This window comes from Nanorana parkeri, unplaced genomic scaffold (genome assembly GCF_000935625.1).
Source record: "Nanorana parkeri isolate BGI_ZX_2015 unplaced genomic scaffold, ASM93562v1 scaffold1343, whole genome shotgun sequence".
Taxonomy (NCBI): Eukaryota; Metazoa; Chordata; class Amphibia; order Anura; family Dicroglossidae; genus Nanorana; species Nanorana parkeri.
In genome coordinates, this window is record NW_017307611.1 from 44,158 (window position 1) to 69,356 (window position 25,199).

Consider the following 25,199-nt stretch of genomic DNA (forward strand, 5'->3'; position numbering starts at 1 on the left):
TCCGTGGCTTGGCGATGGGGAACAAAGCCTACTTGGTCTCTGTGAATTAGTGTTTCCAAGAAATTATTTATCCTATTGGCCAGAATTTTGGAGAGTAGTTTGGTGTCTACATTTAATAGGGATATAGGCCTATAGTTATGCGGGTCGGTATCATCCTTTCCTGGTTTTGGGAGCATTACCACCTGAGCTGCTAGGGAGGAGGGATTTAATTTCCCACCCTCGGAGAGATGGTTGAATAGCGCCACCAGATGGGGGGCTAGAATGTCTCGAAATTTTTTGTAGTACAGGGCCGTGAAGCCATCTGGCCCCGGCGATTTATTTGGTTTGAGAGTTTTAATGGCTGCTAACACCTCCGCCTCAGTGATTTCAGCCTCCAATCTCTCCACCATGGATCTAGACAGGGTGCCCAAGGGGAAATCAGCGAATAATAAATCCGCTTTGTGAATGTCAAATTTAGGCGGGGTGCTATATAGTTTGCGCAAGATGCGTGCGAATTTGGATACTACGTGGGAGGGGTTTGCTGTCAGGGAGCCATTGGAGAGCCGCAGTTTAATTGGTTTAGCTCCTCTGGGCTTTGCATTTAGTAAGTTAGCTAACATAGAACCTGGTTTGTTTGATCTTGCATAGAAGGAGTGTTTTGCCCATCGAAGCTGCTTCTCAACTTTGTCGTTCAGAAGAAGATTCAGTTCCACTTTTACTGAGGCTACCTGTTGGCGCAAATTGGCTGAAGGCGTGGCTTTCCAGGCCGTATCCAGGGATTCTAATTCAGCGTATAGGGATTGGATTTTATTCTCCCGCTCCCTCTTTTTGCGGGAAGCTAGGCGAATAAGGTCCCCCCTAAGGGTCACTTTGTGGGCTTCCCAGAGGGAGATTGGTGATGTTACTGATCCCCCATTTTCCGAAAAGTATTGGAGGATGTGTTCCCGTACACTCGTCGCCGAATCTGCGAACGTGAGTAGAGAGTCGTTTAAGCGCCAGGTGTAGGAGGTTGGGCTAGAGGATAAAGATGTGCATTCAAGGAGGATTGGGGAGTGATCAGACCAAGGGGTAGAAAGTATTTTGGATGACTTTATTCTAGGGAGAAAGGACTGAGTAGCAAATATGTGGTCGATACGGGAGAAGCTGTCATGGGGGTTAGAATAAAAGGTGAAATCTTTAGCCGTGGGGTTCTTCTCCCGCCAACAATCTATTAGGGTATGTTCCGCTAAAAGGGAATTAAAGAGGTTAGTTTCGCTACGGTCTGTGGGTAGGGATTTTGTTTTAGAGCTCGAGGAGTGTCTATCTAATTTGTGGTTGAGGACTAGGTTGGAGTCTCCCATCACCAGCAGGGTGCCCATCTTATGCCTCTCGACCACATCCAGTAGGTGAGTGAAGAAGCGAGTCTGCCTTGAGTTTGGTGCGTAGTAGGAGACTATGGTAATGTCCATGTCCATGAGTTTGCCCATTAATAACAGGTATCTATCTACCTGTCGGGTCAGATATTTCTTTAGTGCATGTGAAGGGTGTGGTACGGTGGAAGGCCAGGAGAACTCCCCTTTTTTTTCCCCTAAAAGTGGCATGAAACACCTGTGGATACGCTGCATGCAGGAATTTGGGTCTAGACGTATCGGAAAATTTTGTTTCTTGTAAACCCACAACGTTTATGTTGCGGGAAGCATAATAGCTGAAGGCTTTCCTACGCTTATTTGGCGAGTTCAGGCCTTGGACATTATGGGTTATAATTTTATATGAGGTCATCATTGTAAAGGAGGAGTTGACCTATTATCCAGGTGGAAGCCTGGTTAGGGTGATGCGAGCAAGATGTAAGTATTGTACTGTTATCCATCTCTTTTTAATAGGAGTTTTGTTTTATCGTATTTATATCTTTTGATTTTTGTTTTTGATTATTAATGTATTTTTTTTTATATATTTACATTTTATGCTCATGCTGGTCTACAGGTTTATTGACATATGCTTGTGGGTTGTCTGCTGGGATGCTAATTCATGATATACTGTATATGGTATGCACATTGCATGTATATTGTAGCCTTTACGGTAGGTTCTTGCGATGTTAAATGGTGTCGAGATACTCCAGACCCCGACAAAGTCACGTGTGAGCCGCAACGTACGTAGGGTGGAGCATTTGACGCCACCATCTCAGCTGAGCCGTACGGAAGGGAGTCCCATCGCACTTATCCATCTATGATACGGGGTTCACCCGATACCTGTTTGATGCTGTTTTTTATCTGCTATATTGTGAGTTCCTGTTTTATTTAATAAACTGTGTTGTGTTGGATGATATGCACTATGCCTCCTATATTTGTTTCTCTTTGATATGACGCTGATGTCTGCGGTCTCGAGAAAATTTGTCAACATATTTACAGGCTTCCCTCCCCTATATAAGAAGGTAAACGTGTGTTGAGATCTACTTTGTGGGTCCACTTCCCCAGGTGAGCACCTGTCTGTCATCTGTACTCACCTGGTGGAGGTGAAGGCTTGCTAGAACTTTGTGACAATTGTACACCTGAAGGTCTTATTCATCCTGGTGGACTACCCCTACATTTTTCTACACATTCACGATTGTTGCACATTGAATTTCTTCTGTTTTGGACTATTGTTTGGACTTTACTTATTCATTTATACGTTCTGTATGCTCATTAGAACTTTTGGGCAGACTTTTTGTGTTTTTTGGTGTTCCATATGGGGAATGACCGGTGTTGCAGAATTAGAGGGTAGCCATACAGGATTTGAAAGTGCCTCTGGTACATTAGCATGGGGTCTTTGGGGCCTAATTCTTCTTGGCTGATGTTGGACTACCCTACTACTGGTGCTTGCCTCTGCTTGGGGATGAGCGGAAGTACTGGTGCTTGCCACTGCATGGGGATACTGTTGACACTAGTGACACTGAATGCTGATGATTTGTGCTGCAAATGTTGCACTGATGAAACTAAATAGCACTGATGATACTGTAATCACACTAATGGCACTGTAAATCACACTGATGATACTGTACAATGCACTGACACTGCGGATCACTGATGAGACTGTACAATGCACTGACACTGTGAAATCGCACTGATGACACTGCAGATCACTGATGAGACTGTGAAATCGCACGGATGACACTGCGGGCACAATGATGAGACTGTGAAATCACACTGACACTGAAATCACACTGATGACACTAAAATCACTGATCTGTAGCAGAGTGTACCGTTTGCAGTGTATACCACTTTAATTTCCTAACTGTAGACGATCGTTTTGAAGATCTCAATCTCCTCTCTCAAATCCAAAGGTATGGTTTGTCACATCCAAAGGCAAACCGCAGCCATTGTTTACTTTCTTGACAGCTGCGATTAGTCACAGCTTGATCGCAAGGTATAGAGAGCTGATTTCACTGGCTCTATATCTTGTTTACTTAACTGCACTGTCCAAAGGAGCAGTGCGGGAGGCGTGCACGAGTGGGGGGAGGGCAAGGACGTCTTAAGACGCCCACCCGACCCTACAAGGCTCCCGTCCGGGCGTTTAGCTATGGCCAGCGGATGGGAGGTGGTTAAATAAAATGACCATACACAGCCTTTTCTTAATCAACAGAATCAACAAACTATGCAGATCTCCGCCTTGCTTTCCCCCAATCTTCCTTAACTCTGGCTACAATGTCACAGCTCAAAAGAAACAAATGCCCCCGCCTGTAAAACCATCAAAAATCTTTAGTAAAAACAGAAATTGCACTTACAGAATGACAAACGATCTTTTACTCCTCACAGCCGGTTAGCTCAGTGTCTCTCCAGCTTCTGCTCATAACTGTGTCAGCATACCCCACCCATCCCACATGTTTTGTCCTAAAGACTTCCTCTCCGAGGATGGTTTATTAATGAGTTTTGTATCCATATTTATACTGTTTTGAGCACTTTATACATTCTGGTATAACCTCTTATAGAAATTTATAGAAAAGTTTGAGCACTGTGTTTTTGGGGATTCATTTGCGCACTAGTTATCACTGCTGCTGGGATATTTGTAGTGGTATAGCGCTGATTATTTTGTCATATAAGTAAAACGTTTAGCAGCATTTATTTTCTTATGTAATGCTATGTGAATGGAAACATGTAACAAATATAATGTGTCATCTCAATTTGGCTTCAAAAGTGGAAATAGACTTTAAAGACTTTCAGGTATGGATTTAAATCTCCCCACTTATGCTCCTGTTTAGCATGGCAGAAGGATAAACATCCATACTGAACAATACTTTCTACTGAAACATACTCTTCCCAAAAAGGGGAAATCAGTTCTGGGTATTGTTTCTCTATACCTCAGGAAATGTTACCTGAAAGTACTTCTACTATTAATGGTAGATTTACTTGCATCACCACCTATCAAAAATGTAGTCACAGCGTACATTACATAACAGAAAAAGAGAAAAAATAGTAGGACCAATTTACCCAAGTAGTGCAACAGCTTTTGTGCTCTGTTCTGTACAGGCCTCAGGTTGAAGAGGTCAGGATTTTCATCAATAAATTGGGTGTCCACTGTACCATAAAGGAATTGGTGATTGTTTAGAACATTTTGTAAGAAAGGAATATTTGTCTACAGAGGAAAAAAAACAATGAGTAAATATAATTAAATGCTTCAAGTAGCATATAAAACGTAACTTTACTGTACAATTTACACATGCACAGTAAAGGATTTTCAGTATATGTAAAAATGTCCACTGTGCAAACAATTCATAAATCTCAAAGAAAATGTATCTGTAAACGGCACAAATCTGACAGATATCTGATTAGCTATAAAGGGCCTGTGAGTACAGTTATTTCCCATTAAGTTACAGAAAGCCAAGGATATAATCCAACAAAAATAAATGTAAAATGGCACTAGGGAGCATACTGAATTCAAACTATTCCTTAGAACACATCTGTGTACTGTTCTTTAAACTTTGAGATGTCCCCAAGTCCGTTGCTGAAAGTGAAAATGACAAAACATGTTTTTTAAGACACATAATCCAAAGGCAAAAATATTGTTTGAAAGAGCAAGAAAGGAGGAAAACAAAGAAGAAAAGTCAACTGCATACACAGGATTACACCAATGTCGCGTTTCTGTGACTCCAGGGAACTGCTTACTGTATCACTCTGTTGCTCAAAGACCTGCTAATTAGCAGGTCAGAATGGAACAAATGGAACAGTGAAGAGGGTGAGTAAGAGAGGGTCTCATAAAAATCTGTCTCTTAAGGGCTGGCTATGTTAAATAAAACATATATATATTCAACCATTAAAAGTATGGTAGTTTTGTGTGTTTGTATATGTAAATTTTGCTCAAAATAAATCCCAGTTATTATAAGGTATTCACAGAACATCTCAGGATACGCTAACGTCTACAAAATAAAATAAAGATGACTCTGTGACTGAATGAGTCACACAGGACAACATTATGAAATATTTACAAATCACAAGTAAAAGTTTAAAGCATATTTTGATAAATACTTACATTAAAGTGGCTACAAACAGTAAAGTGTATAAAATTCAGGGATGTTCTTCATCTAGTGCTCACTTTCTGTGTTCTCTCAAGGAGAGTAAGTGTCCCTTCCAGTCCTTATCTTGGGACTACAACATTTTAAGGGGGTTATTCACTAAAGAGCCAAAGGATATAGCCGTAGCTTCGGCTTTCAGCCGAACTGAAGGGCTGCTGTACAAGCTATTCACAATAGCCCATATAGCAGCTGAAGGCAGCCGAACAGCTCAGCTGAGCCGACCGCATAGCTCCAGCTCGGCTGAGCCAAACACACAGCGGAAGCGGGGAGAATGGTATGCCCTCCCTGCAAATGTAATGCCCTCCCTGCAAAAAAGTGCGTGGGGTTCACCCCAAAGGTAATACCAGGCCTGTTAGGTCTGGTAGGAATTTTAAGGGGAAACCCCACGCCCCAAAAATTAGGGTGAAAAATGTAGGGCCCGCCCTAAAATTCCCAACCAGACCCTAATCCGAGCACAAGCCTGGCAGGGCAGGAAAGGGGGGTCATTTGAGGACAGTAGCAGTCATTGTATGATAACAAATGGGTGGAGCTAACCTTATCACAGTCCACCTAGCCCCTTAGTTTTCATTCAGCCGGGACCTGAGAAGACCCATTTGACAGCTGCCAGCAAAATGTCAACAAATAGGCAAAGCCAGCGGTAATGTCACCGCTAGCTCTGCCTATTTGTTTACATTTGGCTGGCATCTGTCAAAGCAGTCATTGAAGCAGCAGTTCGTCGGTGTGGGTGTGTCGGCGGGCTTCGTTTTTTTTTTATTTGACAAGTCGGCATCACCCTGGTCATCGCTGGATGTCATGATTGACCTTTGGATTACGGCGGTGGATCCATTTTTTAAATTAATGGTATTTTTTTTTCAAGGAATTGTTAAAAACTTTTGTTGTGTTTTTTTTTCAGTTAAAGGATTTTTTCTAAAAGTCTGATGTGTTTATTTACATTTTACTTTAACCCTTTAGTGAATGAGTAGTGGTACAAGTACCCCTTACCCATTCACAAGGGGGGTAGCATCTGAGCGCCCCCTATATTAAAGGGGTGCCCCGAGGCAAATAAGCCCCCCTGCCCGCAGACCCACACAACCACCGGGCCAGGGTTGTGGCGGAAGAGGCCATTGTCCCAATCGGCATGGGGACAAGGTGCTTTTCCAGGCGGGGCCAATGGAAAGGCACACTCCCAATGCCACGGGCATGTGCCCTGGTATAGCACAGGGAGGGGGGGGCGCTTGCTTGCCCCCCCCCTTTCTGCCCTGACAGGCTAGGATTAGGGGCTGGTTGGGGATTTTTATGGGGGACCCCACGTTTCCCCCCCCCCACCCATTTTTTGGACCCCTTAAAATTTCTACCAGACCTAAAGGGCCTGGTCCTATGAGAATAGGGGTGAACGGCAGCGAGGGAACTGCCAAGCGTTCGGCTCAAACGATCCAGAAGTTGGATCGGCTGAATCGATCGGGTTCTACACTTCGGCTCACTGACCATGATAACCAGGTTTGGCTGAACCGAAGGGAGCCGAAGCCAGACGATGTGCAGCTGAAATCAGCCGTACTCTGCTGAAGTGAATAGCCGAACGGGGTTTGGCTCACTTCACTTCAGCTCGGTTATTCACTTGGCTGCCAGTGAATAACCCTGTAAGAGTTTATGTTGTGAAGATGGGAGAGCGGGTGGGTCTAATTGGTTTGTGGGCTGACAACAGATTGTCTAGCTGTGTGTTATCAGCCCACAGAAAGACTTAGGAGGTGACTGCATGTCTGGCAGATCAATATCTATTTTGCTGTGCTTGCAGGGTATTTAAAGGGATAAAACATGTGCATGTATTGCAGAGATGTACTGTATCTTTTTTTAATTTATTCTGTCCTGGCACTTTAAATGGATGTCACTAGATACAGAGGCTCGGACTGAATCATTCAAGCATGTGTACATTTATAATGCACGAATAATATGTTCAACATGTTTGGAAATATTAGGTAGACATGGTCTACTGAAATTATGCAGACCACCAATTCACTTAGCTCTGTCATTAAAAAAATTCAGTCAACTAGAGCCACAGGTGTGCATGACAAAGTGATCTTCTTGATTATTTGAACCACTGTCTATACCAGCTATTTTTGAAGGTAAATGTGGGCAAAATGGGCACACAGGCTTTATGTGTGAATGCACTGTATCTAATTCATATCCACGGCAGCTTGGCCCACATGGTCAAATCCAACACACTGGTAAAAGTCAGAATCCAGAAACATGAGAATATAATTAAAACTTGGAATATGGTCTTAGAATATGGTTTGACACCCCTGTGTTGTGTAATTTTTTACAGGAGATGCAGTTGTTGCAAATTAGATTGCAAGTGACTGGCTCATTGCATGGAGAATAATGGAACAAGTTATATCTCCCTTTGTATAAATACAAAAGGAGGCTCTAGATTATGTAGCCAAACACTACATCACATTCTAGAGTAAATTAGTCTCCTAATGTAAAATGTTTATGTACCCACTTCAGCATTTAATGCATTTAAGATTAAAAGCTTGGTGTTAAAGAGGGTGTAATGGTCCTGTAAACAGGAAAATATTTAAAAAGGAGATTACTAAGCAAAAAATAGAATGTTTCTGGCAAAAGGGGAAAGGCATGAAACTGGCTTGGCAAGCAAGGGTCCCTTCCCAGAGCTTTAAGTAATTGTGTAAAATGTTTTAAATAAATGTAAATTCCTTTGTCAGCAATAATGTTGCAGCTAATTTTTTCTTCTGTAATGTGTGTACATGGTTGTTGAATTTGGGTTGATTTACTAAAGGCAAATATGATGTTCACTTTATATTGGAATAAACACTTTTCAAGGCAATTTCCCTCAACTTGTGGTGAAAATTCACTTTTCAAAGAACACCCAATTACATGCAAAGAAAATAGAAAAAAATATTTTTGCTTGCACATGATTGGATGATGAAAGTCAGCAGAGCTTCACCACTCACCAAGTTAAGGGAAAAGTTAAGGAAAACTTCTCATTCCAAAGTGAAATTTCCCTTGCAAAATGAACAACCTATTGGGTTTTAGTAAATCAACCCCACTGCATTGAATTAGCAGTACAGCAGTTAGTGTACCTATGTGCAATGTGTTATAAGCCATATAACATATTTTCTGCTTCATCTGGATGTCTAGTCCTTTCTTTGGAAATCATGTAATCACAAACTATTAATATGGAAAAGGGGAAATCAGTAGAGTGTTGAAGGTTTTGAAGGACACATAAACTGACGCAAACAAGCTTGTTGTACTCAGACTGACAATAATATGTGACAGCTTAACCACAACCCTAAAAAATTTAGAACACATTTTGAAGAAGCTAGTACAGAGGCCAATGTGATTTTGAGATCCAGAACCATTTGAAAATCTGTAAATTTTAGACATCTATATTTCATATATAATGCCATTTTAAGATCTCAACCCTGTTGTTTTAACAATTTACCAAGTGCATAGGATTAATTGATACCAGTATCGGTGCATCCCTAATGATAACAGAACTTTCTCACACACAGGAAGCATCTGGGCTCCCAGTTATTACCTTGGAAAAGTAGCATTGGCATCATCAGTATTCTGCATATAGCCTTTGCAGAGGACAGAGCTATGGCGAGACCAAGGACAACCACCAACTATAGGCTGTCTGCAAAAAACTACAGGAGGGGGTGAATACAGGACTCAGTGGCGGACCTAATAACCAAAGGGCCCCCCCTCCCAAGATGGGGGGGGTGTGCGCGGGAGCGGATCACACTGGCCCCCCCCCCCCCCCCCGGGCGCCTAACTCTTCTTACCCACGTCACTGGTCACACATTCTAACGTAGTCTCAAACTGTGATAGAACAGAGGCCAGTCTGTAATCATTTAATCAGAGAAATTACAGTGTAATATTCCCCATTATAATCCATTTGTCCAATTACATGAAATAGCAGTACACAACAGAGAAATAGATTATAATAGGGAACATTACAGTGTAATATTCCCCATTATAATCCATTTGTCCAATTACATGAAATAGCAGTACACAACAGAGAAATAGATTATAATAGGGAACATTACAGTGTAATATTCCCCATTATAATCCATTTGTCCAATTACATGAAATAGCAGTACACAACAGAGAAATAGATTATAATAGGGAACATTACAGTGTAATATTCCCCATTATAATCCACATGTCTAATGACATGAAGTAAGAGCCCCCCCCCCCGCTCGGACTCACTGCAGGGGGCGGGGCGTGTGGCACACACACGTCTCCTGTGACTCACTGGGAAGCCCGTCGGCAGTGCGGGGCCCTGCACTGCCCCATATTGCAGGACCGGACCCCACTAAGGCTCTGGGGGTGCCCAGGACTGGACCCTACTGGGCCCCCCCACAGCCTCAGACCCCGGTGTGGCGGCACAGCCCGCACCGGTGGTAGTTCCGCCACTGACAGGACTATTCATCCTGCACAGAGGCAAAGTTTAATGCTGGTTTACTGAACTGATCTTGAAGAAATACAGAAAGCACACAAAGATTCAAGAATGCAGTTGGCTCTTGTATTTAGACAATATTTGCATATCTCTGAGTTTAATTTTAAGCCTATGCATCTGCCGGACGCAATGTCTAGAGATATCTTGGTTAGAGTGTACTTTTCCATGTTAAAGACAGGCTTATGATAGCAGTGGGCACACCCCATGACTCCCCTATTGCTCACATCTTTCTATTTCCTGACATCTTGGCTAGCACCACACAAATCACATCACTAATATTTTATGTGATAAAAAAGCCCTTTATAGATAGGTGTTTCGGACTAAGCTCTTGGCCACCTATAATAATCATAAGGAGAAAAAGGAGACGCAATTGAGAATTAACTAAACTAAATCTATAATCTGAAATGGCGCAATAATCAACAGTACTCTTCACAATAAGCATAGTACATGACTTGTTGACCAACATCATTTTATGATTGAAAGATTGAATCTTAACTTCTATTATCATTATTATTAACTTGACAAGTACAAAGGTAGATTATCTAAGCCTAGTGATATAGCTAACCATTTCAGTACATTCTTTTCTTCTTTATACAGTCTCAAGAACTCCCCAGAGACTCTCAATCCCATGCCAGAACATAATTAAAGTGACATTAAACCCTCAGATTTTTTTAACATAAAACAATACTGTAATGTGTGCCTTACTGTAATCCATGGTTGTTTCCCTTCTCTTTGCTGCTCTTCCTTTTAAATCCGTATCTCTTCTCATGCTGGACAGAACTTCTGTTTTGCAGCAGACTGCCTTGTCTCTGGAATGGATACATGGTGTCTGTGTGAAGGTTCATAACCTGAGCCAGCACTACAGGAAGAGGCACTCAGCTGCAAAGGGAAGTTCTCCCCAAGCATGAAAAGAGATAAGGATTTAAAAGGAAGAGCAGCAAAGAGAAGGGAAACTACCATGGGTTACAGTAAGGCACACATTACAGTATTGGTTTATGTTAAAAAATCTGAGGGTTTAATGTCACTTTAATGTTTTTTTTATGTGGCTTAAACCTGCCTAAAGTGACATCTGACCAACTTTTTTTATGGAAGCACTTTTTATTACGATCCCTGAGTCTGACAAATCCCATCAGACCCTGACAATTAATGGCCCATCTTTTTACGAAATACTTATATCAAGATATATGTCAAACTTCCTGCAAATAGACTTCTAAACATTATTCTTCGATTGGTACAGCCTAACCAGGTAGGACTTTTTCTCTGGCCACTAGGCACTGGATGGCACCAGAAGGATTGTTTTTTTTTCATATAGATGTTTATTATTGAATTTTCATTTTGTGAAAGAAGAGAAAAAAGAAAGAAACAAAACATCATAGTCATACATAAAAAGGAAATGCAATGTACACCTCGTTGACAAAACAAAATATCAGCTCAAGTATTCTGGGCAAGGGTACTTTCAAATTAAGATTCCACAACCCCTGTCAAGCAGGCTTAAACATGTGCGACTACCTCTTTTATAGAAAGAGAATGGAGCATCGTCCCATTCTGCACGTTTCCCTGAGCCCAGGGAAATTGCTTTCTTCCCAAGGTGAGTTAGCGACAGGTTATTTAGGTGAGGTGAAGCTTGAGGAGCCCACCCTTTGAGCATTAAAGAAGTAAATGAGGTATACATAAAAGCAACCCCCATAGGGGTGGAAGAAAGAAGAGGAGTCAGATAGGGGGAAAGGTAGTGGGGGTGGGAGGAAAAAGAGCCAGAAAGAAGCCAGACAGTCCCTCTGGGGGTTCTACGCCAAACCAGTCATGCTGGTTCTCTTTTGTGTCCATCCATCCAGGCTTGGACTAACAGAGGGTCTGCCACGGCCTATGTGGGAGTCAGTCTTAGAGCATTATATTCTTCACCGAGTGTGAAGGCGTGCCAAGGTGCCCACAGTCGTGAAAACTTATCTAAACGATCTTGTTTAGTTGATAAAAGTTCCTCCATCTCGCAGATGTGTTTCACCTGATTCAGCTATTCCACAATAGTGGGGGGTCGAGTGCTTCTCCACAGCCGTGGGAAAGCGATCTTGCCGCAATAATCAAGTGTTTGCTCAGTGATTTTGCGGGTCTCTACCCATGAAGCTGCGAGAGGTGTAGCAAGAACACACCTGGTGTGCATTCCAGGGTCATCCCAGTGATTCGGCCTATCAGAATGGCTGAAGCAGGGGGCATGTCCAGAATATGTGTAGCAAGGATCCTTTCTCAGATGCACATCTCCAGTAAGTTTCAGGGTGGGCCAGGTTAATTTTATGTAGAATTTCTGGTGTCCTATATCACCGGGTTAGGATTTTGAGGTTTGTTTCCTGGGTCTTACTACTTATTGAGCAGCTGTGGGCCCCCCGATACACCTCCCCCAATCCTCATCTGATATTTGTAGCGCTAACTCGGTTTCCCATTTGTCTTCAGGGCACTCGTGTGTTGGTTTGTTTCCCTCCTAACCAGGGTGTAAAGCCATGAGATAAGATGTCTAGTGGGGCCGTTCCCCGAGCACACTTTCTCAAAGGATGTTGGCTTCCTAGAAAACTCTTTTGATCTATCAAGTAAGTAGTGTCTAATCTGGAAGTATGTCCACCAGGGAACCCTGGACAATTGGAGTGTGGTCTCCAGAAGGAATGATCCTTGAAGAATCTCTGAGCGTTCACCAGAAGGATTCTTAACCTAATCCAATGGACAGAGCACTGACGAGTGCCTTCTCTGCTCCTGTCCTTGGATACAGAGAAGATGTTTGACAGAGTGCATTAGGAGTTTTTAAAAGCAGCCATTATACAATCTGGCCTCATGAGGTTTATTGGCTCAGCCATTGATGCCCTTTATACATCATCTAGTGCTAGAGTATGGACTTTGGGTATGATTAGCTTTCCATTTTATATTTCTAATAGCATTAGGCGAGGGGTGCACTGTCACCCTGATTTTTTCACTAGTCATGGAAACACTGGAAACTATTTTATTTTATAATATTAATGATTCTAAGTACCAGATACACTATATTGTCAAAAGTATTGAGATGCCTGCCTTTACACGCACATGAACTTTAACCACTTGCTGTCCGGGGCATTTTCTTACTATTTGCGCACGCATGATAAAATATACATTTTTGGCTAGAAAAATGCTTCAGATCCCCAAAGAATTATATATAATCTGAAAGCAGAGGACCTGTAGAATAAAAACAATGATAGTTGCAATTTTTTATGTTGCACGGTTTTTGCGCAAATGTTTATCAAACCAGTATTTTTAGGAAAAAATAAACAAAATAAAAATGTAGTACACAGAAACATAATATAATACCCAAATTTTTGGTAAAATATGAAAGCTGGGGTCACACCGGGTAAATCGATACCAAACATGTCAAGCCTTAAAATTGCGTTCGCCCGTGAAGCCGCAAAAAAAGTAAATACCCAAAATATCCCATAGGGAACATTTTAAACGCTTTTAACGCTCAGTTTAGTGCTAACAATGATTGCTAGTCCTAGAATTATTGCTCTCACTCAGACGTTCGCGGCGATATGTAACATGTGTAGCGCAATTGTCGTTTTTGCACGTAGGCCCACCGACGGGTGGGGGAGTTAAAACATATTTTTTTGCATTTTTTTATTTTTCTTATATGTTATATGTATTTTTATAATTTTTAAACGTTATTTTTTTTAACAAGCAACCTATGTAATAGCAGATAGGGTGTGACAGGTCCTCTTTATGGAGACATTAGGGGTCTTTCAGACCCCTAATGTCACCCAAAGAAGCTGAGGAAGCAGAAATCTGCTTCCCCAGCTTCATCTCCTGGCTCTAAGAGCCGGAGACTGTAAAGGTGCCCATACATCTTACGACCATCGCAAGACTTTTGTCTTGCGATGGTCGTAAGCTTATTAAAAGCTTGTACGATCTGCCCATCTTGGACGGGCAGATGGTACTTGCGGACCACTTCTATAGATGTATTGCGGCCCGGAAGTGGTTAATGGCATCCCAGTCTTAAGGTGCCCACACACCTTGCGATAATCGTACGATTATCGCAAGGTGTGTGGAAGACGTGCGATCATTTCTACTGTATGGTCGCACGACTTTTATCTTAGGAAGATGTTGGACGAGAAGGCCTGGCTCGCAGTCTCCGCTCTAATTCATCCCAAAGGTGTTCTATCGGGTTGAGGTCAGGATTCTGTGCAGGCCAGTCAAGTTCCCCCACCCCAAACTCACTCATCCATGTCTTTATGGACCTTGCTTTGTGCACAGGTGCACAGTCATGTTGGAACAGGAAGGGGCTATCCCCAAACTGTTCCCACAAAGTTGGGTTTATGAATTTGTCCAAAACGTCTTGGTATGCTGATGCCTTAAAAGTTCCCTTCAGTGGAACTAAGGGGCCAAGCCCAACCTTGATAAACAACCCCACACCATAATCTTCTCTCCACCTAACTTAACACTTGGCACAATGCAGTCAGGCAAGTACCATTCTCCTGGCAACCACCAAACCCAGACATGTCCATCGGATTGCCAGACAGAGAAGCGTGATTCATCACTCCAGGGAGCACGTCTCCACTTCTCTGGAGTCCAGTGGTGGCGTGCTTTACACCACTGCATCCGATAATTTGCATTGCACTTGGTGATGTAAGGCTTGAATGCAGCTGCTCGGCCATGGAAACCCATTCCATGAAGCTCTCTATGCACTGTTGTTGTGCCAATCTGAAGGCCACACAAAGTTTGGAGGTCTGTAGCTATTGACTCTGCAGACAGTTGGTGACTTCTCCGCACTGGGTGCTTCAGCAGGCACTGACCCTGCTCTGTTATTTTACGTGGCCTACCACTTCGTGGCTGAGTTGCTGTTGTTCCCAGTTGCTTCCATTTTGTTATAATACCACTAACAGTTGACCGTGGGCTATTTAGTAGCAAGGAAATTTCACGGATGGACTTATTGCACAGGTGGCAACCTATCACGGTACCACGCTTGAATTCACTGAGCTCCTGAGAGCGACCCATTTTTCCACAAATGTTTGTAGAAGCAGTCTGCATGCCTAGGAGCTTGATTTTTTTTACATGTGTGGCCATGGAGGTGATTGGAACACATGAATCCAATGATTTGGAGGCAATATAGTGTATTAGCAATACAGTGACTTGCAAAAGTATTTTTCCCATTTTGTTGCATTACCGTCTGGAATAAAAATTGATTTTTATATGGATTACATGTAACGGACATACACAAAATAGTCCAAAATGGTTAAGTGAAATTAAGAAAATAACTTAATTAAAAAAATTATTTAAAAAAAATGGAAAAGTGGTGCGTGCATATGTATTCACCTGTTTGCTATGATGCCCCTTCGTAAGATCTGGTGCAACCAATTACCTTCAGAAGTCACATAATTAGTTAAATAAAGACCATCTGTGTGCAATCTAAGTGTCACATGATCTCATAATATATACACTGCAGACCACTGAACAAGGGGCACCACCAATCACACGGCACCATGATAACCAAGGAGCTCTCCAAGCAGGTCAGGCACAAAGTTGTGGAGAAGTACAGATCACGGTTGGGTTATAAAATAATATCCGAAACTTTGAACATCCCACGGAGCACCATTAAATCCATTATTAAAAAATTGAAATAAAGGGGGTGTGGCGAGCTGCCAAGGAAGATGCCGCGGTCTAACGGAGCTCCGCAACACCCGATCCCCAGAGAGCTATCTTTAGCCTACAGAAGCACCCCGAACGGTACCAGTATACCTGCCTCCCGTCCCTGAAACCGGGCACCCTGCGAGGGGGATATGAGGAGGCAGAGTAAGCGGCAGAAGGACGCAAGGAAGCTGCAGCTGCAGAGACGGGGACAACCCAAGATGGCGGCCGCACGAGGCACCCCTGAGCACTCTGCATCATCACTCCTCCTCCAGGACACACAGGACTCATCGTCCCTGGACAGTCTCCCCATGACCCAGGGGGACGAACCGGACGATTCCAGAGATGCAAACCTCCTGCAAAAAATCCGAGCTATGCTTCATATTGAGCTGACGGCGACCTCAGAGAAGCTTACTGACCGGCGGCCCTGACCAAGGAGATCAGAGAAATAGGTACGCGTACAGACCTTCTAGAAAAAAAGATGGATGATGTGGTTACTGTTGTTGAATCTCATGAGCAAGATCTGGACTCAGTCAATACTGACCTGATCGCCATTATGGATAAGGTGGAAGACATGGAGAACAGGGCCCGCCGTGGCAATCTGCGCTTCGGTGGGGTCTCAGAGTCTGTGATAGACTTACAATCCACTATTACTGCTTTACTGCAAGAACTTATCCCATCCACACCGATCGATCGCCTAGAATTTGATCGTATCCATAGGGCTTTGACCCCAAAACGGCCGGATGGCCCCCCGAGAGAGATATAATTGTCAAGTTCACCTATTATCGTACAAAGGAGGCAGTGCTGTACGCCACCCGAAATAAAAAAGACCTACACTTCCAAGGATTCCAAGTATTCGCTAATCTCTCGCCTACCACCATACAGCGTCGGCGAGCCCTGAGGCCTTATTTGGAGGTTCTGAAAAATAATGCCATAGCCTACCGCTGGGGATTCCCCTTCAGGCTCCTCTTTTCACACAATGGCCGTTCTTACTCCCCCACTTCACCAGATGACTTGAAGAAGGCGTTTTTGGATCTCGAGCTGTTGCCACCATCTCAGAGGGAACCATCTCAGACGTCCCAGAGCTCGAGACGCGTACCTCCAAGTCCCATATGGAAGAGGGCTCGATGCTCCCAGCCATATAAATCTGGAAAACAGAGGATGACCACCCCACCCCGCGATCCTACCTGAAAAACTGTCCGGAGAACCCTGTGTTTGCTCCCTGCCGGAGACATTATGTCTGCCGCCCATTGACTGACACTCAATCCGTGTTGTTCTTGGATCAATGACCAGTTTTACATCCAGTTGATCACTCTTTTTTAACACAGTGTCCAGGACGTGCTTAGTGACGCCCTGGGGAGTTATATACTGTATATTCTTTATATGCTTACCAGCACCATCTGCCTTTGTACATGTACCGTCCCTGGTGCTACGTTCATACGATTGCTACATGAGGCTCTCTAGGGGGACCGGGTGATCGGCACCCCCCCTTGTGAACGTCGGATAGGAGGGAAGATTTTTCCACCTCGCTATCTGCGACACTTGTCCTTAGGGACAGTTTTCTATCTTACATTTTGTTACTATTCTTTGTTCACCTAGCCCGCTGTAGGGCTTTTGTTTTCTTTTTCCTCTTTAGATTCCTCTCCCTTCCTCCCGGTCCATCGGTGGTCTGGAATACAACACTTTGGTCACTCCTCCACGGGTTTCTCGTGAGTTATTATACACATGGGACTATTACCCAGGGTTGCCTCTGTTACCTAATGTTCCTGCTTGTTAACCATGGCCAATAGCTTTAATGTTGTCTCCCATATCGTCCAGGGGTTGAATTCGCCACACAAACGAAACAAAGCATACTCCTACTACTCATCCTGCCATGCCGACGTAGTCTGCTAACAGGAGACTAGATTTTCTCTCACCTCCTGTCCTAAATATTTACATAATCGATTCCCTATATTCTATAGTGCCAACTTCTCAGAAAAAAAAGAGAGGGTTTCTGATAGCGATCAGGAAGAATCTACCTTTCGTGTGTGACAAGCAAATTACAGACCCCACTGGACGTTATGTGATACTGATTGGTTCTCTATATGATGTTGACATGACTATAGTCTCGTACTATTGCCCTAATACACACCAACTCCGCTTCCTCTCCCACCTATTGAAGGTAGTTACCCACCATAGTAAAGGTATCCTCATCTTAGCTGGGGATACCAATTTAGTCCTTTATCCTGCTCAGGACAAAACCAAATCTACTAACACTGCCAACCGTCCCCCACTACCGTTGCAGAACTCCAACTTCCTTGCATTGTTAAATGACCATTCCTTGGTGGATGTGTGGAGGGAACTGAACCCATCCACCAAGGACTATACATTCTTTTCAAATCCCCATCAATTGTTTTGCAGAAAGTGTGTTTACGTTGCAATGTAATGTACCTGCTTTCCTTTCCGCACGAATTAAACCCGTGCCTTGGTCGGACCACGCAGCAAATGCTGTACAGTTTCGCTTGGAAGCGGCTAGACCAACGCGCTTTCTATGGTGCGTAAATGATAGCATACTATCATCTGAGGTCCTCCTACAACAGGTTGAATCACATGCCGACAATTATTCTCTCTGAATGATGGTTCTGTGGACTCCCCAGTCATACTATGGGAGGCCCACAAGGCCACCATGAGAGGTCAGCTAATAGAGATAGCCTCACGAAGGAAGAAAGAAAGGAATAGGAGGGTCAGCGTACTTTATACCAAGCTAGAGGAACTCACTACCTGTCTGAAGGATAAGCAGGATAAGCGATTGATGACACAATTGAATACCGTTAAAACTGAATTGAATCTCCTACTAGATCAACACTCTGAGAAGCTCCTTAGATGGTCTAAACACAAATTCTACTCCAGAACGAATAAGCCGGGCTCCATGTTATCTAGAAAACTAAATGCACTACCACATCGGTACGCGCCTCTTAGACTGCGGACCGCACAGGGTAATATTACAGCAAACCCGAACAAAATCCTCCAATTGTTCCACGATAATTTAACAAAGCTCTATTCTGCCTCAAATTCATTTAATAAAACCAAAGCAGACGCACTGCTTAGGGACCTCCCATTCCCTTCTACCCCCCCGGCAGCACTTGATCAACTCCACCTAGAAATAACAGAGGAGGAAGTGCTGAATACAATCCCTTAAAATATCTAAGGCCCCTGGCCCAGATGGGTTTTCAACCCTTTATTACAAAAAGATCCTGGCTACACGTATCAATGAATTTCTACCTGTTCTGATTCATAGGGATCAGGTTGGCTTTGGTACATGTACTCAGGACTAGGAACTAGGGATGTCCCGATACCGATACTAGTACCGGTATCGGGGCCGATACAGGGCATTTTCAGGAGTACTTGTACTCCTGAAAATGCCCCGATGCATAGAGCAGATACTGGCCCTTTAACTTTTTTTCAAGAGCTTCGGCCATTGACCCGCATAGCCCCTCCCCCGGAACACCTCTCCACCAAACAGAGGCTTCGCTCTGACCTCTCTGGACGGAAACGGAACGGAGTGTGACAGCGTGGCGGGCGGTAAGTGTTCTGTGAAGTGTCTCTTCTCCCTGCTGGTGCTGGCTGCAGCGGTCTGTGTCCCTTTCACAGACCTCTGTAGCCAACACAAGAAGGGAGAAAAGACTGACTGTGAAATCCCACGCTGCCCCCCCCCCTCCTGTATGTTAGCTGCTGCTGCTCCTCCTCCGTCCTTCCGTGTCCTATCCTTTTCAGCTGGATGAAACTTTGCTTTTGGTAATATATCAAAATGTTTGAGATGTCCGTGCTCCTTATGTGTAATGTACTCATCGGCCGACGTACACAGCAGTTTTCACTCTGAATGAAAGAAGAGAATGTCCGTTCAGTGTGCTCACGGGGAGGAGAGGAGAGAAGCTGTAAATCTTGCCTTCACAGTCACACATAATGGACTTTGCCTTCTTTCATTGAGAGGGAAAAACTTCTGTGTACTCTGGTGAGGGCATTTTTAAACACATAAGGAGCACAGACAACTGACACTGAGATATATCACCAAAAGCAAACAGTTTCATCAAGTGGAAAAGGAATGGACACTTGTAACAATAGCCAGCCTGCTATTGGATATTTTAAATTGCAATAGCCAATAGCAAGCTGGCTATTGTACCCACCCATTGCCTGCTGTCAATCAGCAGGGAGGACCTGATAGAGAACTTTGTCTTCAGTTCCCTCCTTTGCTGATTGTCAGCAGGCAGTGGGCGGGTACAATAGCCAGCCTGCTATCGGCTATTGCAATTTAAAATATCCAATAGCAGACTGGCTATTGCTCCCAGCCACTGCCTGCTGTATTTACATTCAGTGAATCCAGTGAAGAGGAAAGGTGACACAAGAGGTCTAAAAGACCCCTAATGTCACCTTAAAGAGAACCTGTCACCTCCAATGCACGCAGCCCTGGTGAGAAACTGCCTTAAAATCATTAGTCTATTGTGTTAGAAAAAATGTCACATGGCCCTTTAAGATAAAGTATTGGTAATTGGTATCGGCAAGTACATGAGAAACAGTACTTGTACTTGGTCTTGAAAAAGTGGTATCGGGACATCCCTACTAGGAACATCCCAGGATTCTTGCTGTCTCTCCAACGGGCATTTGATTCAGTCTCCTGGGACTACCTCCCATATATATTGCTCAAATGGGGTCTCGATGGTCCTTTTCTTTCCTGGCTCCAAGCCTTGTACAATTTGTCGGGCCCCGGTCCGGGCATGTCGCGTTCCGGTCCGGGTGGCTCGTCAGCCATGTCGAGTGCCGTCCCGCGGGACGTGCCATGCCCCGATCCAGGCCACTGTGCAGAGACGTGCACGAAGGGGGCGTGCCGTCGGCGCTGCTAGGCCGCGCAACCGCAGATGCCCTGTGACCCGGTGGGATCTGCCCCACATGGCGTGACGTCATCACGTCGGCGCACGCGCAGTACAAACGTCTCAGCCTATTTAAAGCCCCACAGGACTGGGATTCATTGCTGAGTGATTTCTAGCCAGCACCAGTCATCTGTGATCCGCTCCTGCATTGTTTCCCGACTACCTGATTACCTGGCTTCCTTCTTGACGTTCCCTTTGGATTATCCTTCTGTACTTCGCTGTCCGCCTAATACCGACCCGGCTTGCCCCTCGACTATTCTTTGGATCCTGTCTTGTACTTCACTGTCGGCCTAATACCGACCCGGCTTGTCTTCCAACTTCCTCTGCACGGCTGCCTACTCTGCTCAACTACCACCACTGCAGATCCCTGGAAATCCTGATCCGGCACCCGTGCACCCCCTGCCTGAGCCCACTGTCTTCACCCCAGTGGTCATCAGACCGGTTTGCAAGGGAGGTCCTCCTCATCACATCAGGCCCACACCTCGGACCTAACAGAATCACTCAGCCAGTTAGTGGGCCCGAAGGGAGGCCTCCATGGAGGAACTCTGTCAGCAAATTGCCTCTCTTACCCAGGCGGTACAGGGACTTCAGGACGGCTATTTTCAGTTAGAAGGCCGGCTGGAATCCATGGCTCGGGGCACCCCAGCAGCACCAACCCCCGCCACCAGTTGCTCCAGCCGAGGCAGCTCCAGTACCACTGGCCGCAGCCGCCATGGCACCATCTCCAGAACCCCGTGTGCCGGCACCAGAGAAATTTTCCGGTGATCGGAGCAAGTTTCAGGCTTTTCGGAACGCATGCCAGCTCTATTTTTTACTGCAACCCCGTACCTTCGTCACAGAACAAACCAAGGTGGGATTTATCATCACCCTTCTACTGAATGAACCACAAGCCTGGGCTCATCGTCTCCTGGAACTATCTGACCCACTCCTGGAATCATCCAAAGAATTTATGGACGCCATGGCGTTACTATATGACGATCCTCATCGGTCTTCCTCTGCAGAGACTGTTCTGGTCTCACTTCGCCAGGGTCGTCGGCCAGTAGAGGACTATGTGGCGGAATTTAAGAGATGGGGTTCAGATACCAATTGGAACCAGGCAGCACTCCGCCACCAGTTTTGCCTAGGGCTATCTGAGACCCTGAAAGATTAATTGGCTCGTGTGGGAGTGCCCGAGGTTCTTGATGAACTCTTCCTGCTTGCTATCCAAATCGACCGACGCCTGAGAGAACAGAGATAGAGAGGGCTGGCCAGGCCCGACCCACCTGGATGCTGCCACGGGTCCCTACGCCTCTGCCAACCTTTGGGTCCAACCACCGACCAGCACCATCAGGGGGGTTTTCCGAACCTACGGAACCCATGCAGATAGGGCTGCTGCGGGCTCCGCTCACCCCTGGGGAGAAGGAGCGACGACGTCAGCTGGATTTATGCCTGTACTGCGGCAGCTCGGGTCATTATGCACGGACCTGTCCCGCCAAGAACCGTAAGTGCCCATGCGCTAATTCCATGTCTGAACCTAGGGTGATGCGGATCTCATCTCATCTTGTCATTCCAGTGTCGTTACAGCTGCCAGGGAGAGTTCTTCATACCCAGGCCATCCTTGATTCTGGGGCATGCAGCTGCTTCCTGGATCACAGATTCGCCCTCCAGCATCAAATCCCCCTGCAAACCAAACTCCAGGAATTAGTCGTTCACCTGGCAGACGGCAATCCTCCTAGTTCTGGACCTGTTACCCAGGAGACCATCCCCATTCCTACGACGATTGCTCCCGGACATCACGAGCTCCTCCGTTTAGATGTCATCTCATCACCTTTGTCTCCCATCATCCTGGGGATACCATGGCTCCAGGCTCATAACCCACACATCAATTGGAACCGTCTCCTTTACTTCGGCCTACTGTAAACAGTACTGTACCCATTCAAATGGGCCCCAAAGCCTATCCCTCTGCCAGCCAGCCCCAGACCCCGAACTGTGTCAAAAGGTTCCCCGTGTTTACCACAACTTCCTTGATGTCTTTGACAAGCAGAAGGCAGATACACTTCCACCACATCGGGCTTATGACTGCCCCATCGACCTGCTGCCAGGCGCAGCGATCCCCTTCGGGCGCATCTTTCCTCTTTCAGAACCTGAGCTGGACACTCTCAAGGAATACATTGAGGACAACCTAAAGAAAGGCTTTATTCGCCCCTCCACGTCCCCGGCTGGAGCCGGAATCTTCTTCGTAGAAAAGAAAGATCACACCCTGCGTGGACTACCGGGAGCTGAACAACATCACCATTAAAAATCGCTACCCCTTCCATTGATTCCAGAGCTGTTCCAGCAACTCCGTTCCGCAACAGTGTTCACCAAACTCGATCTGCAGGGTGCCTACAATCTTGTTCGGATCCGGGAGGGAGACGAGTGGAAGACGGCCTTCCGTACTCGATTCGGGCATTACGAGTACCTTGTCATGCCCTTTGGGCTATGTAATGCCCCGGCCACCTTCCAACACCTGATGAACGATGTCTTCCAAGATGTTCTGGATCTCTTCGTCATAGTCTACCTTGATGACATCCTCATTTTTTCGACTACCCTGAAACTCCATCGCCACCATGTGGAACAAGTCCTCTGTCGTCTTCGACAACATGGATTATATGTCAAAGCCGAGAAGTGTGAGTTTGAATGTTCCTCGATCCAGTTCCTAGGGCTGGTTATCTCGGCCGGGGGCATCTCCATGGATCCCCAGAAGATATCCGCCATTCTGGACTAACCTCCACCCACGGACAGAAAGGGCGTACAGCGCTTTGTTGGCTTCGCCAACTTTTACCGGAGGTTTATTCGGGACTTCTCCAAGATCATTCTGCCCATCACGCAGTTAACCAAAAAACTGAGTCGCTTCCAATGGCCCCAGGATGCCCCAGTTCACGTCCGACCCCGGTCCTGATACATCCTGACCCAGCACTGCCATACATCCTGGAGGTGGACGCCTCGGAGGCCGCTGTGGGGGCTGTCTTATCCCAACGCCAGGGCCTTAAAAGCCTTCTGCACCCAGTCGCATACTTTTCCAGGAAACTAAACGTGGCCGAGAAGAATTACGACGTCGGAGATCGGGAACTTTTGGCCATTAAGCTGGCTCTTGAAGAATGGCGATACCTGCTAGAGGGGGCCACCCACCTAGTTCTAATATACACAGACCATAAGAATCTGGAGTACCTCTGGTCGGCAAGACGCCCGAGACCCCGGCAGGCTCGATGGGCGCTATTCTTTTCCAGATTTCGTCTCCATATCACGTTTCATCCTGGGTCACGTAACGGGAAAGCGGATGCGTTTTCCCGCATCTACGCAACACCTGATACTCCGGAGAGACCAGACACCATCTTGCCCGCAACCCAGTTCCTTTTACTACAATCCGATCTCGTCTCCCAGATCCAGCAGGCATCCAGGGTCTCCCCGCCTTCCAGCGACTCAGGTCTGCTCCAGCAAGACGGCCTCTATGTCCACAATGACAGGATCTTCGTGCCCCTCGATGCCCGCACAGCAGTCCTAGGGTACTGCCACGATACCCCGTTGGCAGGTCACTTCGGTGCTCGCAAGACCATGGACTGTGTAGTACGGCGTACGGCGCACGTTTTGGTGGCCTTCCTTGGCCTTGGACTGCAGGAAGTATGAGGCGGCCTGTCCTTGCTGCACCCGCAACAAAGGCCTGTCCTATCCAGCCTGGGGCCTGCTACGACCACTTCCGATTCCGTCCCGTCCCTGGAGCGCCATATCCATGGACTTCATCGTGGATCTTCCACCTTCCGAGAATTGCACAGCCATCTTCGTGATAGTAGATCGCCTCTCCAAGATGGCTCATTTCGTTCCATTACCAAAGGTTCCCACTGCCGAGATCCTAGCTTGCACATTCATCCGGGAAGTTGTGCGTCTTCATGGGGTCCCCACTGACGTAGTTTCCGACAGAGGGGTACAATTCACCTCAAAATTCTGGAGAGCCCTCTGCGCAGCCTTGGACATCCATTTGAGCTTCTCATCGGCCTACCACCCCCAGACCAATGGCCAAACGGAACGAACCAACCAGACCTTGGAACAATACGTCCGCTGGCCAATCACCTTTCTTCTCTAACTATGGCTTCCACCCAGCATGGCTACCCATCCAGAGTCCGGACTCTACAGTTCCGGCTGCCTAAAGAACCGTGGATTTTCTACGCTCCAATACCCCCTTGCTCCAACGGGCCATCTCCAAGGCTCAGGTCGAGGCAAAGAGGACCTACGATCGTTCCCGCAGGGGGGACCTAGTACTGCAACCAGGAGACCTGGTGTGGCTATCCACCCGTAACCTCAAACTAGCCTGCCCTTCCAAGAAACTGGGACCCAGGTACATTGGGCCCTTTCCGGTGGAGCGCCAGATCAACCCGGCCTCATACCGCCTGACCCTTCCAGCAACCTACCGGATCCACCTCGTCTTCCACACTTCTCTACTAAAACCGGTCACCCCAGACGTCTTTCCGGACCGTTCTTCCGACACACCCAGTTCGGTAGTGGTTAACGGCGAAGTGGAATACGAGGTGGAAGCGATCTTGGATTTCCGTAAGCGCGGTGGCACGGGTCAGTATCTTATCAAGTGGAAAGGCTACGGCCCAGAAGAAAACTCATGGGAGCCCGTGTCAGCAATCTGGGTCCCACGACTCATTAGGATCTTTTTGCAAAACAATCCAGATAAAGTCCGCCTGGTGGG

The 25,199-nt window shown here is 45.9% G+C and overlaps 1 protein-coding gene across 1 annotated transcript in view; it reads right to left on the minus strand.

The window, feature by feature from the left end:
- LOC108797816 (pyruvate carboxylase, mitochondrial-like) overlaps positions 1–25,199 on the minus strand; it is a 433,030-nt gene that overhangs the window by 41,947 nt on the left and 365,884 nt on the right. The window contains exon 11 of the mRNA XM_018569492.1: positions 4,419–4,563. Coding sequence (XP_018424994.1) covers positions 4,419–4,563 — 145 coding nt within the window. The remainder of the gene's footprint in view (positions 1–4,418; positions 4,564–25,199) is intronic.